Source organism: Sceloporus occidentalis, unplaced genomic scaffold (assembly GCF_023333645.1).
Source record: "Sceloporus occidentalis isolate IW3139 unplaced genomic scaffold, rSceOcc1.0.p SCAF_105, whole genome shotgun sequence".
NCBI lineage: Eukaryota > Metazoa > Chordata > Lepidosauria > Squamata > Phrynosomatidae > Sceloporus > Sceloporus occidentalis.
Window position 1 is genome coordinate 2,958,064 of NW_028317085.1, and position 16,292 is coordinate 2,974,355.

General features: G+C 41.6%; 1 protein-coding gene across 1 annotated transcript in view; it reads left to right on the forward strand.

Moving 5' to 3' along the window:
* Window positions 1–13,863: 13,863 nt before the first annotated feature.
* LOC149283404 (signal-induced proliferation-associated 1-like protein 2) overlaps window positions 13,864–16,292 on the forward strand; it is a 53,733-nt gene continuing 51,304 nt past the window's right edge. Inside the window, exon 1 of the mRNA XM_089497594.1 lies at window positions 13,864–15,256. Coding sequence (XP_089353720.1) covers window positions 13,864–15,256 — 1,393 coding nt within the window. The remainder of the gene's footprint in view (window positions 15,257–16,292) is intronic.

Consider the following 16,292-nt stretch of genomic DNA (forward strand, 5'->3'; position numbering starts at 1 on the left):
CCTCTTTTCTAGTGGACATAAATCCAGTTGTCTCAAAGCTCTTCATACCGAAGATGTCACATCCCAAATTAAAATTTAGTACCTCTTGTTTGCACACTCAGTTCAATCACATTTTTCTTATGAAGTGGCGTCCAAAATTAAACTCCAGTCTGCCTCCTCCAGCACCCTGCTTCTCCCTCCCTCTAACCTCCTTCTGTGCTTTGTTTGTCGTGGGTTCGAGTCCACTGCAGCCTCTTGAAGAAGGGAAAGAGGTGAAAGTCTTGTTAAAGTGTCCTGGCTACCCCTGTATTCAGTCTCCCATACTTTATATTTGTGGAGAGCTTGCAGGAGGGGGAATGGATGCTAGTAGGGTAGCCACTAGCTTGGTCTGTACCTACAAAACCGCATGTAAAAATCAAGAGAGAAATCTGTATTTAGTTCCGCATAATAGTGATACAAACAAAACTCAATGTTTCAATCATTCCTGGGTACATTTATGAAGATGGCCTTAACCAAAGTAAATGTGCTTTTTTATAAGATCAAACCCATAAATGAAGAACATGCTTACCCCTGTTCCCGAACTGGAGGAGCGTGAGAGTACAGCTCACCCAGAAGTGCAATGAACCAGCACAGTGTGCAGCTGTACGTTAACCATTGTGACAGATACATATAAACGTATTTCAGGGGGACAGAATATACAGACGAAACGTCGCGTTTAATTTGTACCACCATTATATTGATTTAAATACAGAAACTGAAGTATCTACGAAAGTTGTGTGCCAGGGTTACTCTTTTGGACAAGTCTATATATATATATAATATATATATATATATATATATATATATATATATAATATAATATATTAATGTTTTGAGTGTGTATTTATAATTTATGCATGTGCTTCTTATTAAATGTATATTCTTAAAAACAGAATAAAATGTGAAATTGTAATTTTACCAGAGATTGGATAGCTTGGAGAACCACCCTTCACCCAGAACATCAGAGTCTTGTAGAGGCTAGAGAAATAGCTCTTAATGATATATAAATATTTAAAGGTTAGAGGTTTTCAATTAGTAGAATGGCTTTCACACAAACAAAAATAAGTACAAACCACATACTTTTAATCTCAAGGTCTCTTTATTTTCTAGGCTGGAATTTATCAATTGAGCTGGCAGAAAACGTCTCTCCACCTGAGATAAGAATGCTGTTCCAAACAGGGCAATTGTCAGCCTTTAGGGATAGCATGTGTTTTATTATACCTCACAAGTGCTTATATCCTTGGCCATCTGTCTTGTCCCCCTTTGTATTATTAAACACTGCAATTAGAAAGAACAAAAAGTTGTGTCGATGCATATTTCAATTTTTGCTCCATATTGGCAGTATGTAATCTGAGCTCCCTAGATGTTAATTCACATCTTTGGTGCTCACAGTCCTGAATGTCTGTAATCAGCAGAAAGTAAATGCACACGGTGCAGTAAATATAGTTTTCTGATGTAATTCTGTGGATACTTTACAAATGAAAGCAAGTTACTCAGCCATAGGTTGCGCATACAGAATATAAAACCTGTCCCCCTAATGCATTATACTTGCTAAGCATACTGAAGGTAATTTTGTTCATTACCTAATCTTAAAGGGACAGTCTGCTCTCCTAAACACCCCCACAATGCGTATTGTCAAAAAAGTGTGTGAGAAAACTATATACGTTTCTAGCTTATGATATAGAGAGAAGGTGCACATATATATCTTCTCCCTTGCAGTAAACGGAAACCTTTTCAAATCTCTGACCTTTCTACTCTTTGTAAAGGGTCAACCTTGGTGAACTTTGCTTACTCGGGATTATCATCTGAGCTATATGAAGGCTGGTTTGACTTTATATTTTTGTGCAGGCTGTTGCGTTGCTGTATACAATATTTGTTGGCACCAATAAACTTGATTCTTCTTCTCTTGTAGCCACAACAGGAATATAAAAGGTTGTGATATATTTGGTCTGATGTACACATTTAGTTCTACATACTACCAGCAGGTCAGTGTATGACAAGTAAAATACCAATCCCCATTCCACTTGCCGGTCCTCCCCTGGCTAAAGCATCTGATGATGATGATGATAATAGACACTCATCCATCTATTATGCTTACTGAAGGTTTGCGTTGAGAAACACGCAAATTACATGTTATTAATGAAAATTGAATAATCTGAAAATGTACTCATTACAAATAAATGTGCTTGTGCACTGTACAGTCTTGTCCTAACTTTGTACCAGAATGTGTGTGATATATATATAAATATACACACACTTACTTACTGGCCGCTTTATTAGGTACACAAATAACTAATGAGCCAATCACATGGCAGCAACTTAATGCATTTAGGCATGTAGATGTTGTCAAGACAACTTGCTGAAGTTCAAACCGAGCATCATAATGGGGAAGAAAGGGGATTTAAGGGACTTTGAACGTGGCATGGTTGTTGTTGCCAGATAGACTGGTCCGAGTATTTCAGAAACTGCTGATCTACTGGGATTTTCACACACAATCATCATTAGGGTTTACAGAGAATGGTCCGAAAAAGAGATGATATCCAGTGAGCGTCAGTTATGTGAACGAAAATGCCTTGTTGATGTCAGAGGAGAATGGTTCGAGATGACAGGCAATAAATAACCACTCCCACTTACAACCAAGGTATGCAGAATACCATCTCTGAACGCACAACACGTTGAACCTTTAAGCAGGTGGGCTACAGCAGCAGAAGACCACACCGGGTGCCACTCCTGTCGGCTAAGAACAGGAAGCTACAATTCGCACAGGCTCACCAAAATTGGATAATGGGAGACTGGAAGAACGTTGCCTGGTCTGATGAGTGTCGATTCCAGCCGCAACATTCAGATGGTATGGTCAGACTTTGGCGTAAAAAACATGAAAGCATGGATCCATCCTTTCTTGTATCAAAGGTTCAGGCTGCTGGTGGTGATGTAATGGTGTGGGGGACATTTTCTTGGTACACTTTGGGCTCTTTAGTACCAACTGAGCATTGTTTAAACGTGACAGTATACATGAGTATTGTTGCGGACCATGTCCGTCCCTTTATGACCACAGTGTCCCCATCTTCTGATGGCTACTTCCAGCAGGATAATGCACCATGGCACAAAGCTCACATCATCTCAAACTGGTTTCTTGGACATGACAATGAGTTTACTGTACTCCAATGGCCTCCACAGTCACCAGGTCTCAATCCAATAGAGCACCTTTGCTCTATTGGATTTGCGGGCGGTCAGGCACTGTACCTGCAGGTCCCGGTAACCCCGCGCAGTCCCGCAAGGCTGTCTTCTCGCTGCTCCATAACAGTGTCTCCTATCTTGCTCCGCCCAGGAACAAGGCGGAGTCACGTGATGTGACGTCACTTCCTGTGACTCTGCCTTGTTCCTGGGCGGAGCAAGAGAAGAGACGCTGTGAGGGAACAACTTGCGGGACTGCGCGGGAAATCAGGTAAGGAGGCGGGCGGGATTGGCCACAAATGTGGCGGGAGCGGAACACCCACATTGCGGGAGCGGGATTAAAAACGGCGGGAGCGGGATTAAAAAAGCAGTCCCGCGCAGGGCTCTACCACCTACCTAATATTATGTAGATCCCTTCTTGCCGCCAAAACAGCCCTGACCCATTGCAACATGGACTTCATTAGCCCTCTGAAGGTGTGCTGTGGTATCTGGCACCAAGACATTCGCAGCAGATCCTTTAAGGCCTGCGAGGTGTGGCCTCCATGGATGCATCCTGGTGACAATGTGATCTTATAGGTAAGCAACGCATAAGCACCTGACCATCCATGTGATGTAAAAGAAAACTTGATTCATCAGACCAGGCTACCTTCTTCCGTTGCTCTGTGGTCCAGTTCTTATGCTCAAGTGCCCATTGTAGAGGCTTTCGGCAGTGGACTGGGGTCAGCAGGGGAACCCTGACTGGTCTGTGGCTATGCAGCCCCATACGCAACAAACTGTGATGCACTCTGTGTTCTAACACCGTTCTATTAGAACCAGCATTTACTTTTTCAGCAGTTTGAGCTACAGTAGATCATCTGTTGGATTTGATCACACAGCCTTTGCCCCCCACGTGCATCAATGAGCCTTGGCCGCCCAAGTTCACCGCTTTTCTTTTCTTTCCTTGGTCCACTTTTGATAGCTATTGACCACTGCAGTCCGGGAACAACCCACAAGAGCTCCAAGTTGTGATGCTCTGACCCATTCATCTAGCCATCACAATTTAGCCCTTGTGAAAGTTGCTTAAATCCTTACGCTTGCCCATTTTTTCCTGCTTTTTAAGCTTCCAATTTGAGGATGGAGTGTTCACTTGCTGTCTAATCTATCCCACCCACTGACAGATGCCATGATAACAAGATTATCTGTTATCTGTTAGACATAATGTTATGGTTTATCGGTGTGTGTTCGTGTATATGTATGTGTATGTATTATAAAATCTTTTTTTTTTCTCTCATATATATATTTTTATTTCTAGGAAAGTTGATATGAACATCTAGGGGTCAGATGTTCATATCGTGTGTAATGTTGATAAATGGCTGTTCATGCTCAATTTTGCAGATTACAATGCAAGACTGGTCATTGCGCCATTGTGCCCTCTGGCAAAAGAATACCTGGAAGTTATTGTATTATGCAGGCAACAGTGGTCTCCTCTTTTTGTTCACATGCTAGGGCTTTGCTGTTTCAGTCAATGGCAAGAGCAGCATGTTGTAGCTTTATTACAGATACACCTTTTTGTACCATTTGATGCAGTGCAGGTATTTTTTTTTTTTAATTCTATGTCCTAAATTTGTGCTGCAATGTCATGCGATATATATACACTGTATGTCGCAGTGTCTAAAATACTGAGTCTTTACAATACAGTTTAACACTGTCATTAATGGTTTCTGTTATAAATATTTGGGACCAAGGCTAGAAACAACTCTTATTTAACATTGAGGGCCTAGGCAGGAAAAAAATCTGAGTGTATAAAGATGTCTTAGAGGTTTCAGTACATGCTGAGTTCACCAAGGAAACCAGTGTAGATAATTGGTGCAGTATGTGAGAAAAGCAAGGAAAGGCATAAATAAGAGTTTTGAATGAAAGCCTGTGGGACCATGAGGAGGACCAGTTACAGCCTTCCCCATTAAGCCCCTTTATTGTTTGTAGCTTTCCAGCACTCCCGGCTCAGGAAGCAGGGATGTGGAACACTGAACACTAGAAACAAGCAAAGCACCCTATTTAAACAGGAAGGGGAAATATAAATTAAAGCAGAGGTAATTTCACAAAGGACTTGGTAAGGCTCAAGGGAAAGTTAGATTTGAAACAAAAGTAAACATAGAAGAAGGTAAACAATGAAATAGTGAATGCTGACTAATGGCAAAGCCTTGACTAGCATAACTTATCAAGCCTTTCTAAAATAATGGATGGGGTTAAGATCCCCAAGCAAGCACATTTTTCTAAAATTTATTTTTTTTATTAGAGGAACAATACAACTACACTTTAAAATGTTAATGTACATGACTACAGAGTGTCACCTTAACATTAACTTTTTTTTCTGCTTTCCGTGCAAGGCTTCCCCAGCAGCCCCCTCCATGGCCACCATCTCAGTTTGTGTGCCACCGCACTAGACCTGCTTCCATGGGACTAGTGTCCAAGCCATGCAATATGCTGACTGAAATACATGACATAGCCTATATGAGTATCCAGACAGATATATGAAAAGACAGTTGAGGATCATCTTAGGTCATGTCTATTCTAGTGGGTTAACACGCGTAGGATCTTGTGTGTTTACCCACAGCAACAAGGTGGCTTTTTTGTTGTTTCCAAGCATTTGTTAATGAAAATACATAGTTAAAATATAATTATAACATAATAAAGGTAAAGTTGCCTTATACTTTAGCTGTTTTACTGTGTGCCTTTATCATTCTCTGGAGTTTAAAGGTGCTGCTCCGCTGACTCCATCGAATATACCACTTTGATAACTTAATGCATCCTAACAATCAGTAACGTTTACAGCTTAAGATGATAGATCTGATGATTACTTAACTGACTAGAGGGTGTAATTTCTCATGCGCTTCATAGTGTGTCCCTGAATGGCAGAAATAAAATGTGGTCACCCTAACCACCAGCAAGTGCTACCATTGTTTACACTTCCCAAAATAGTTTCTCATATATCTAATACCTTTAACAATTTTTCCACACAACATGGTCTCCAGCGTGCGTAAGGACCATGACACACTGGGAATTAAAGTGTGCAATTTTTGAACCTTTGCTTTAAGGTCCGTCGAGCATGAGTGACGGTTCCCATGGTGACATGCTTTTTACATCTATAGAGAATACATGTGGCTTTGTGTAACTTTTAGGAAAGTGTAGAACGAAGTGATACACTAAGACTGTAAGCTTGCTGGCCTCTGCTCCTCCTGTACCCAACCTGTTACTGTTCCTGTCAATTGTACATTGTCACTACGGAATCTACTGGTGTTCTATAAATAAAATGTAATGTCATACGCTCATACCCAGCATACACTTTGAGCTCCTGGAAAAGAAAGACATTGGGGGAGAGAAAAGGAAGCGAGTTAGTTGGGTAAACCGGGAGGCATGCAAAGAGTAGAACATGTCGTCCCAGAGGTATTGGCCCTGTGTTAATCAAAAACCTTTAACTCTTTGTTAGAATGCTGAATAAAAAGTTGATTATAACCTAGTTTTACTGTAGGACATGTATATGTGTATTTGAAGGGGCTTACTGAGATGCTTAAGACTGAATATTTAAATGTTGAATTATTAATTGGCTTTTTTAACCTTCTATTTAAAGCCAACCCCCTGAGGATCAAAATGTCAGCAATATCATGATGACTGTGACAAAGCATGTTACTAATAACATACTATTTTTTAGTGAATCTGTTTATTGAGTATTTTATAACCTAACGGTGCTTCTCTTTTGCTCGATTTTTGTGCATAAGTAATTATATTAAGTAATGGTTTTATCTTTGGCACATTTCATTTAAAATAAAAGGAAACCAGTAAACCCAGGACTGGTCCTCTGCAAAATAGCCTGGCAAGAAGCCTCTTGTTGCCACCCTCAAAACACACATGCCAGTATAGGCGTAGACTTTTTGTGTCTGTCGCCCAAGCATTCAGGAAGCTTCCACTGTGCCCCTGGCATTCATAAGACCTACTGTCACACATCGGGGGACATTCATACCCCTCAACATTTCAGGCATCCAAATCAGGACACCCGCATTGAGATGTGTGCAAAGTGGTGAGGGGTGGGTCTCACTCCACGAGTGGCCACCCATGTGCTTTACACAAATCACCAAAATTACATTTTGAGTGCAACACGACAGAATTTAATTGATTTTTTTTCTCCTTTCTATGCTGGTTAGAAGCCCCCCCCCCCCAACTGACTCATACTCCCCATAGTCCTGTTTTCACAGCTTCCCAAGATGTGATAGTGGTAATTGGGACTGGCCTACTGTCCTGCAAAAATAGGGACTGCTGGCAGGGATGGACATTTTCTGGGGTGTCCCATGCAGCTGTGTGGCCTTAAATAAAGTATACACATTTTGACTGAATGAAGGTTGACCCTGTTGCTAATTTATAAGAATTTATACCAGGCTATCTAAAGGGATCCTGTGAAAACACTTAATACTGCAGGAAACGGCCTCACTATTTTAGGGTTCCAGATCCAGAAAACATAAACTAAACTCTGTTATCCCAGATCCTCATTTGCCCTTTAAGTGACAGATTGCGCATGATGGAGCATATAGTCAAAGAATAGTTGATGTCATTATCTTAATTATTAGATAATGCAGGTGTATTCATCTGAAATTCTCTGAGACAGAGTACCGAAGCCTGTGAACCTTGAAAGTCTCACACCTTGGGAAAAAAAAACATGATACATTAAACAATATTTGAATGTTGTTTTTTTATGCCTTTTCACATTAGTTGAGAATTTTGCTTTGCTGTGTTATTTGTGCAGATTAAAGCTCCCTCGTCTGAGCTGTCATTTTAAGAAATTCCAGCCAAAGAAAATATCAGTGGTCTTTAGTGTACGGATGACTGCTTCTGCACCTAGCACATTTTGCAGTTTTTTCTGTTTTACTTGTAGCAAGGAGGTTGAAGAAAGCAATAAACACAAACTGAATTTAAAAGAATCTGCTAAATGTATCAAAGAAAATATGTAGGTCAATTCAATATTTTGCATGCTTGAATTTTTAAATGCTATTTTTAAATTCTATATAGAACAATGCAGGTTGAAAATGTACCTGCTCCCTCACGTGAGTCTATACATTCCTAATATATAAATTCTCTTTGTGTAGTGCCCCCTTTATGTTTTTGTGTGCAGTCCCCCCTCCAAATGCACAAGATTCTCCAGAATCCCACTATATGCCTTTGCCTCTTCCGTCAACTTGTTTGCTGGCAGAAGTTGTGATCAACCAAGCCCACCGTGCGCACGTGCAGAAACCCGCTGCCAGTGGTACAAATACAGGACCAATTAGAGGACATGTCACAACAGCCCCTCCTTATGTTTTTTATTACAGTTTGAATGATGCATAATAAAGCAATTATAAAGTGTTTTAATATGCATTATCCACTGCATGGTGCACTAGAGTGCCCTTTAAATAAAATGGTAGCCAACCAGACACTGTGCTTCCAAATAGATTGGATGCTCGCTGAATCAGGTGTTGTCTTTCTCTGCTCGCTACAGGAGAACATTATTAGCCACTTTTTTTTTTTTGCTTTTTTCCTTTTTCTTTTACGATGCGACTGCTTCCAATGTCTCGTTTTTCCAAGTGGCTTCCTGCCGATTCCTTGGCCTCAGGTGTTAGTATGGTGTTATTGTTGTGTTTATGTGCTGCCATTAAACACATCTACTGTTTTATATATGATGGCCCAACGTAAACAGTGGCTTCTATGGTGTACAAAAAACCACAGCTTGGTTATTTTAGTAGCTAATGAGAAATAAAAGTTAAATGACAGGAATACATTTACATGATAACACTAGTACTTAATGCATCATGGGCCTGCTTTGTTCCATCAGACCGATCTATAAAACAATGACAATTATGGAATGGTTTGCTTATTGTATCTTTTAATATAAAACATGGTGCACTTTAAAAATAGTTTCTGCCGCATGAAAATTGCACACTTTTGTCTTGGCATCAGCTTATACCTAGTGTCACAAATAACATTGCTTTTGCATTGAATAGGAGTTGGCAAGTGAGTTTACCAAAGAATGTACCACAGTCATGTTGCTGCAAGAACAGTTATGTATAATGCATAGTTAAACCAATGATATATTAAATTTCACACTAATTAAACTATGGATTATCCAGGGCTTGCTCCCCAGCTTGCCAGGGTTTGCCCTTCCCAATGCATAATGAAGCCAGCGAGTTAAAACAACAAATTCCCTTCAAAACCATGCTTTGGTTACTAAACCTCCCTGTCTTTCCCTAGGGATCAGACAATGACTATGTACCAGTGTTCAATTTATGTCTAATGAGGTGCTGGAGTAATCTAGAATTATAAAGATTTTTTTTTCCCTAGAATCCTTTTTCTCATTTTAAAAATGTTTTGTTTTAGTTTCCTTCTTACAAGAGACTTCATTCTCTTCTTCCATGCACCAGCCTGATGACTAATCGCCCCACAAATGCTCATTTCTGTCTACTGCTCTTCTGGTTGAATGTTCAAGCTGTATTTGAGCAGCGGAAAATAGCTACTTGCTGTGTCCCTGTCCTCTAGATAATTTCACATTGTTCTCTGTGCAAGCTAAATTCTAGATAATTTAATGTTCTATATGGTTCCTATGCTGGTATAGCAGTAGATGTGCAATTTGCCTCAAAAAATCATTCAGAATTTCCTGATATATTTAAATAACATATTTTATTCCACCTGCATAGGAATTCTTGGTACTGCTAAAAATGCAGCAAGTAGCCTGCCGGGAAGGTCAGGTGTAGTTTCTATGCGCTGTTGATTCATTTAATGTATTTCTTTTGCTGACTGGTCTAGTTTAGCTTTTCCTGGTCTGTATCTTCAAGAGATATGATATGTGCCTATAGTGTTAAACTGCAAGTATGCATCTATAAAATCAAGATACAACAAACCCCTATTTTAGTTAATGCACATATACACTATATGGGTAATGTGACGGAAACCTCCATCACTGGGACCACTGGAGAAGCCTGACTGCCAGCCTCCTCCCTATTGGCTATGGGCCCTGGGTTTGTAAAGGCTTCTGTGGCTACCCCCAGCAGTATCATCTCATCACTGGCTGAGGGGATTATCTCCAGCAGACAGCCAGGATCTGCCACCAGGGAGTGACCACCATTCTTTCAGTTTAATGGTGTATAAATCAGTCTCCCCCCTATTGTATTGTTAATCTCGTTACTGCTCCTGTTGTCTCTGGGAGGCAGATTAAGGGGGCGGTTTGTGTCCCAATATCTTGTTTTATGTAAATGTGTTTTGCTGGATATATCCAGCTCTGTGTGTCTAAAATAAATCAGTCTTCGTTTGGTTTTACCCTACACTGAGTCTCAGCTAGTGACTGGGGAACCGGGGAAAGTGTGGTGTCCCAAGCTAAGGGAGCACAAGACAGCGGAGGTAGTCGGTCGGACTAGCCAACTCTGTTACATTGGTGGCAAGCGGCGGGATTTCTTCTTAGGCTGAGGGACACTTACTTTCTACCGGGATTGACTGACAGGACGGCAGACTTCGGTCGCCTTGACGAGGACATGGATGTGGTATCAGAATTCCCGGGGCTGCTGCAGATCATCCTCTCCTGCTACACCACTACTCTGCCTACAGAACAATACCAGAATCTGAGGCAACTGGTTCGACTGTCCCTATGGCAGAAGGCTGTTATATGCCGGGGTCAGTGTCTTCCAACCTCCGAACAAAAGATTAGAGACCAGCGGGAACTACGGATGTCATTCCTGGGACAGCAACCCCAGGAGCAATGGGTATCCGAATTGGACAAGCTGGTCCAACAGGAGGTGGAGCTGAAAAATCACTATAGGGCTCTGCAGTGGTATACAGAGCAAGCATATTGGGGAACTGCGAAAGAATGTTCTCCAGAGGGCTATGACTTCGGTGGCCCCGGTTTATTATGGGATAGTCTTCAGGAGGATCCGGACTTCGGAAGTACAGCGGAGTGGCGGATTGAGGACATCCGGGATTTCCGGGAGTGGGACCTCCCAGATGCACTAGGACTTAAAGGTGATTTAGACTTTTTAATTACACAGGAGTGGGAACTGGAGAAGGCGTATAAAAAAACTGTTTGACCGTGTTCAACAGAATGCTTCAGCGTCCAGGGATTTTGTGGATGTTATTGAGTGGTCATCTAAGGATGTTGATCCAGGCGGGGTGGATGGGACTGTGGTCTCCACCCCTGAGTCACAGGGATACTGGGCAGCTAATCCAGATCTGATACCAGAGCTATGTGACTTTACACCACAACCGGATCCAGAGATTGTGGATCTAATTGATTCTCCACACCTGGGTCCTCAGAATGCTGGGCAGTCTGCCCAGATCCCTTAGCCCCATCTGAAGAGCTGGCAACAGGGCAGAGCGCTGCTGGCTTCTGCCCCACACCTGCAATGGCTACAGGGATCCAGGGAGATGTGGCAGCCGGCCCTTCTCCCCAGCGGCAGTTCACATGTCCGGGAGCAGAGGAACCGGTCCTCCCTGCCCAGCGGCAGGCTCACCCAGAAGATGCCCTAACCCCAGCTGAAGCGCTGGCAACAGGGCAGAGCATCGGCGGCCTCTGCCCAGCACCTACCAAAGCTGCAGGAATTCAGGGAGATACAGCAGCCGACCCGCCTCCCCAGCAGAAGCAGGGAGGTGGAACAGCCGGTCCATCTCCCCAGGGGCAGAACCTAATTCCGGGACCGGATCAACCTGACCTCCCTCCTCAATGGCAGCAGGAGCACCAGGGAGGGGATGCACGAGGCATCCCTCCCCAGCGGTACCCGGGAGATGGCGCAGCCGGCCCATCTCCCCAGCAGCAGCAGGAGCACCAATTTTGGGAGGGCATTGATGGGCCAAATAAACTGACCGACTACGGAGTCAACCCGTTTGGGGTCTCATCCTGTGTCAGTCCAATTCGAAGGGGGGAGAATCACTCCATGGGATAATAATAATAATGGGAGCCTCCATCACTGGGACCACTGGAGAAGCCTGATTGCCAGCCTCCTCCCTATTGACTATGGGCCCTGGGTTTGTAAAGACTTTTGTGGCTACCCCCAGCAGTATCATCTCATCACTGGCTGAGGGGATTATCTCCAGCAGACAGCTAGGATCTGCCACCACGGAGTGACCACCATTCTTTCAGTTTAATGTTGTATAAATCAGTCTCCCCCTATTGTATTGTTAATCTCGTTACTGCCCCTGTTGTCTCTGGGAGGCAGATTAAAGGGGCGGTTTGTGTCCCAATATCTTGTTTTATGTAAATGTTTTTTGCTGGATATATCCAGCCCTGTGTGTCCAAAATAAATCAGTCTTCGTTTGGTTTTACCCTCAGCTAGTGACTGGGGAACCGGGGAAAGTGTGGTGTCCCAGGCTAAGGGAGCACAAGACAGCGGAAGTAGTCCGGAATAGCCTGCTATGTGACAGGTAAAGATTCTGTGTTTTTAAGAATCTGTTGCTCAAATACCTCTAAACTGCTTCACCTATCACGTAATGAACCTTTCTAGATCCGGGTAGATTTAGAATGGGTTTCATTTTTACATATGGTTTCAGTTCCAAAAATTTTGGGAAATTTGTGTTACGATCATACATGGGAACTCTTAGGGTTTGCACCAGCCTCTTGTTTTTGCTTAATCTGCCCCTTCATCCTGAGATTTATCAGGGTCACACGGTAAAGAGCTGACTCTTTTATGTTCTACATTGCTGTGGTCATATATAAGACTACTTGTTTGTGCTTTTGCTACCAGCATATGATGGCTGTGTTTCAAAGATCTAGTCATTGTGCATTGGGTTTTGATGTCTTAACCTAAATGCCAACTTTATTTAAATTAGCACTCCAGCCCTATTTCCATGTGAAATGCTTTTTGGAGTACAATTTTACTGCATGCAGATCTGTGGGCACTTCTTTAGTTATTGGAGTACTTCTGCTTTATTTATGTCTTCTTCCAGCTACCTTTACTGAAATTTGAGAGCATACCAAGCATGTGCAAAAAGCATTCCATATTAGAACTCCCGTTCAAGTAAATTGTAGCAGTCATTCATGTGTATGCTATCTGGTGATTTAAGGACTGTAGTGGTCACTTTTTAACTCCACCATGCTATGTGGCTTCCTCCGACAACAAAGGAGTTTTGATTTCTTAGTTAGCCGATTTAAAAAAATAAAGTACTGTTTGAGGGAATAATTTACAGTTCTAATAGTAATCCATCTGTACTATAAGCATAAAACTGTCTGCCTTTTCTCCCTGCCAGCTCCACAGTCTTTGCTCTTTTTTTGTTCTCACTTTCCACCCACCCATATATTTTCCCCCTCTATCTTATTCTTTTGACTGCATACTCCCCACCCCACTCTATTTGTTTTGTTCCCTCCAGTGAATGTGCTATTATGTATTGTTATATGCAGTTGTTATATGGACAGTCTGTTTCTAACAGGACCTAATAAGTCTTCTTTCTTCTTTAACAGGGATGCTAGTCGGTAAACTCACTAAAGACGTGATTGACATTGCCAGATATAGGTTCATCTTGGAATGCTGCTACCGAAGAACTGTTCGTACGTTAACCATGTAACACAGACAAGTGATGCATGATGTCTGAATAACATTTACGAGGCATTTGAAAATGAGTGAGTGTAATCAACAAGACGACAATCTCATCCCGTGTAGAATCCCACTACCAAAGAGAGAGTCTTTTACTAACATGCAGTTAGAGGACTTATTTGCTAGAAAATGCAAGGCCATAAATGGCACTATGGGTCCCCCTACTGCCCTAAATGTCGGTGTAAAGGCTGATTCAAGCGGGCAGAATGGCACACCAGCAATGCCCAAGATGGGTGTACGAGCACGAGTTTCTGAATGGCCACCTAAAAAAGATAGCTCTAAGGAGATGTGTAACAAAATAAGCTGGGACAGTAGAGCTCAAAGTAGTTATGAGTGCATTGGATCTGCAACTACAGGTGACCAAAGCGACCAAAATGATATGATGGAGAAATCTCTTGACTTGGAATTTTCAGGGGCCAAATACTCAGTTGGTGATATTTTTTGCCAATCTCCTCAAAGGGGACTTTATCCTATACGACAACGAAGCAACAGTGATGTGACTATTAGTGATATTGATGCTGATGATGTGCTTGACCAAAATGCTGTAAATCCAAACACTGGAGCTGCTCTTCATCGAGAGTATGGGAGTACATCATCTATAGACAGGCAAGGTTTATCTGGAGAGAATTTTTTTGCGATGCTCAGAGGGTACAGAGTTGAAAACATGGAGCACAAGAACCTGGCACCATTTACATTTTCTGATGTTTTTCATTGTGATCCTACAGTCTCTCCTAGCTTGCAAGCGGCTGCCCAGATTTCTAGAGGACAGTTTGTTCGAATTTCTGGATTTGATTATATGGACGGTGCCTTATTAATTGGAAGAGACAGAGACAAGCTGATGAAAAAGCGACTGAGAACTGATACGTTTGAGTCACCTTTGTTTAGGAAGTTGAGGACTGTAAAAAGTGAGCATGATGCATTAAAATTTTCCTTTGACCTTGACGAGGGTAGATTTGAAAAGGGTACTCATCTTTGGACCTGTGAAAAATGTTTTGCCCATTATGACGTTCAGAGTATGTTGTTTAATGTCAATGAAGCTATGGCAACACGGACCAATGTGGCAAAACGTAAAAATATAACTACAGGGGCATCAGCTGCATCACAGTCTCCAACATCTGGGGGGCAGCCTGGGAACTGTGAATCCCCTCTGGGAAGTAAAGAGGACTTGGACCCTAAAGACAACAACGAAACTGATGAAGGAGATGGCAAAAGTAATGACATTGTTTTGAGTTGCCCATATTTCCGAAATGAGATTGGAGGTGAAGGAGACCGAAGGGTTGCACTTTCAAGAGCAAACTCCTCCTCATCTACTCAAGTTAGTGAAAGTAGTTCTTTTGAATCTTCTCTAAGTTCTCATTGTACTAATGCTGGCGTCTCTGTTCTGGAGGTGCCGAGAGAAAACCAACCTGTTCACAGGGAAAAGGTCAAGCGTTACATCATAGAGCACATAGACCTCGGAGCATATTATTATCGGAAGTACTTTTATGGAAAAGGTAGGTTTGTGTCTGTGTGTGTGTGTGGTTAGTTTTTTAACTGTTTAAGATCAGGCAAATCATAGTGAAATACAAAGTTTCGTCTAATTTTATTTAGGTTTTATGTGTGATGCTTTTATTTGTTTAATCAATATGATTGTTTTATGATAGGGGGTTCCAATGGGTATCTATGAGCTACAGAGAGCTTGCACTACCCTGCTAGAAGAGTTTTTTTTCACTAGCTTTTCACTTTTCCACTTTTCACTTTCAGCTTTTCACTTTTCACTAGCTTGCACTAACCTGCTAGAAGAGTTTTTTCACTAGAGAGAACTCTAGCTCCCTGCATTTTGAAAGGTTTTTCTTAAAGGATCTGATCTAGCCCAACAGCAACTCTCCTGCAAACTCCCATGAATACACATAAATGCAATGTTTAAAATAGACCACATTTTTTTCAAATACATTTTCTGGTAGCTCTCAGAATTTTAATGCATTCATAAATAGCTGTCATAAAAGAAATTGTTTAGAGGCCTCTATTGTGAATGGCCTCGGCATTATGTGAGTTGTGAATGAGGAGATGGAGTATAGTGTTTGAGATTATGAACACAAAATGTGATTTAAAAAAAAAAAAGGATGAATTAAAATTTCCTTTAGTCTACATCACTTAAAAAAGATATAAAAAAATTAACTATATACAGTATGTTTTTACCACTCTGGGCCCAATTCACAACTGTGTATTATATACAAAAGTATGTTAGGAACATTTGATGGTGCATATTATTTCCTTTATTGCAGAACAAAGCTTATTTTTCTATTTCCATGTAAATCTTACACATGTTTAAAACTAATACAGATAAAAAGACACAGCTAAATCAACTTGATTTATGTCTGCCTTTGTGTAAACAGAAATGATGACAACACTGCTTACATCTGAGTGGGTTCTATTTATATATACATATACTGAATAATTTGTCAATACCACCATATGAAGCTTTCCCAAAGGCACAAAGAGGATTCTTTGCGTGTAACCTCAGTACCACATGCCGCCTCCGTTTCATGC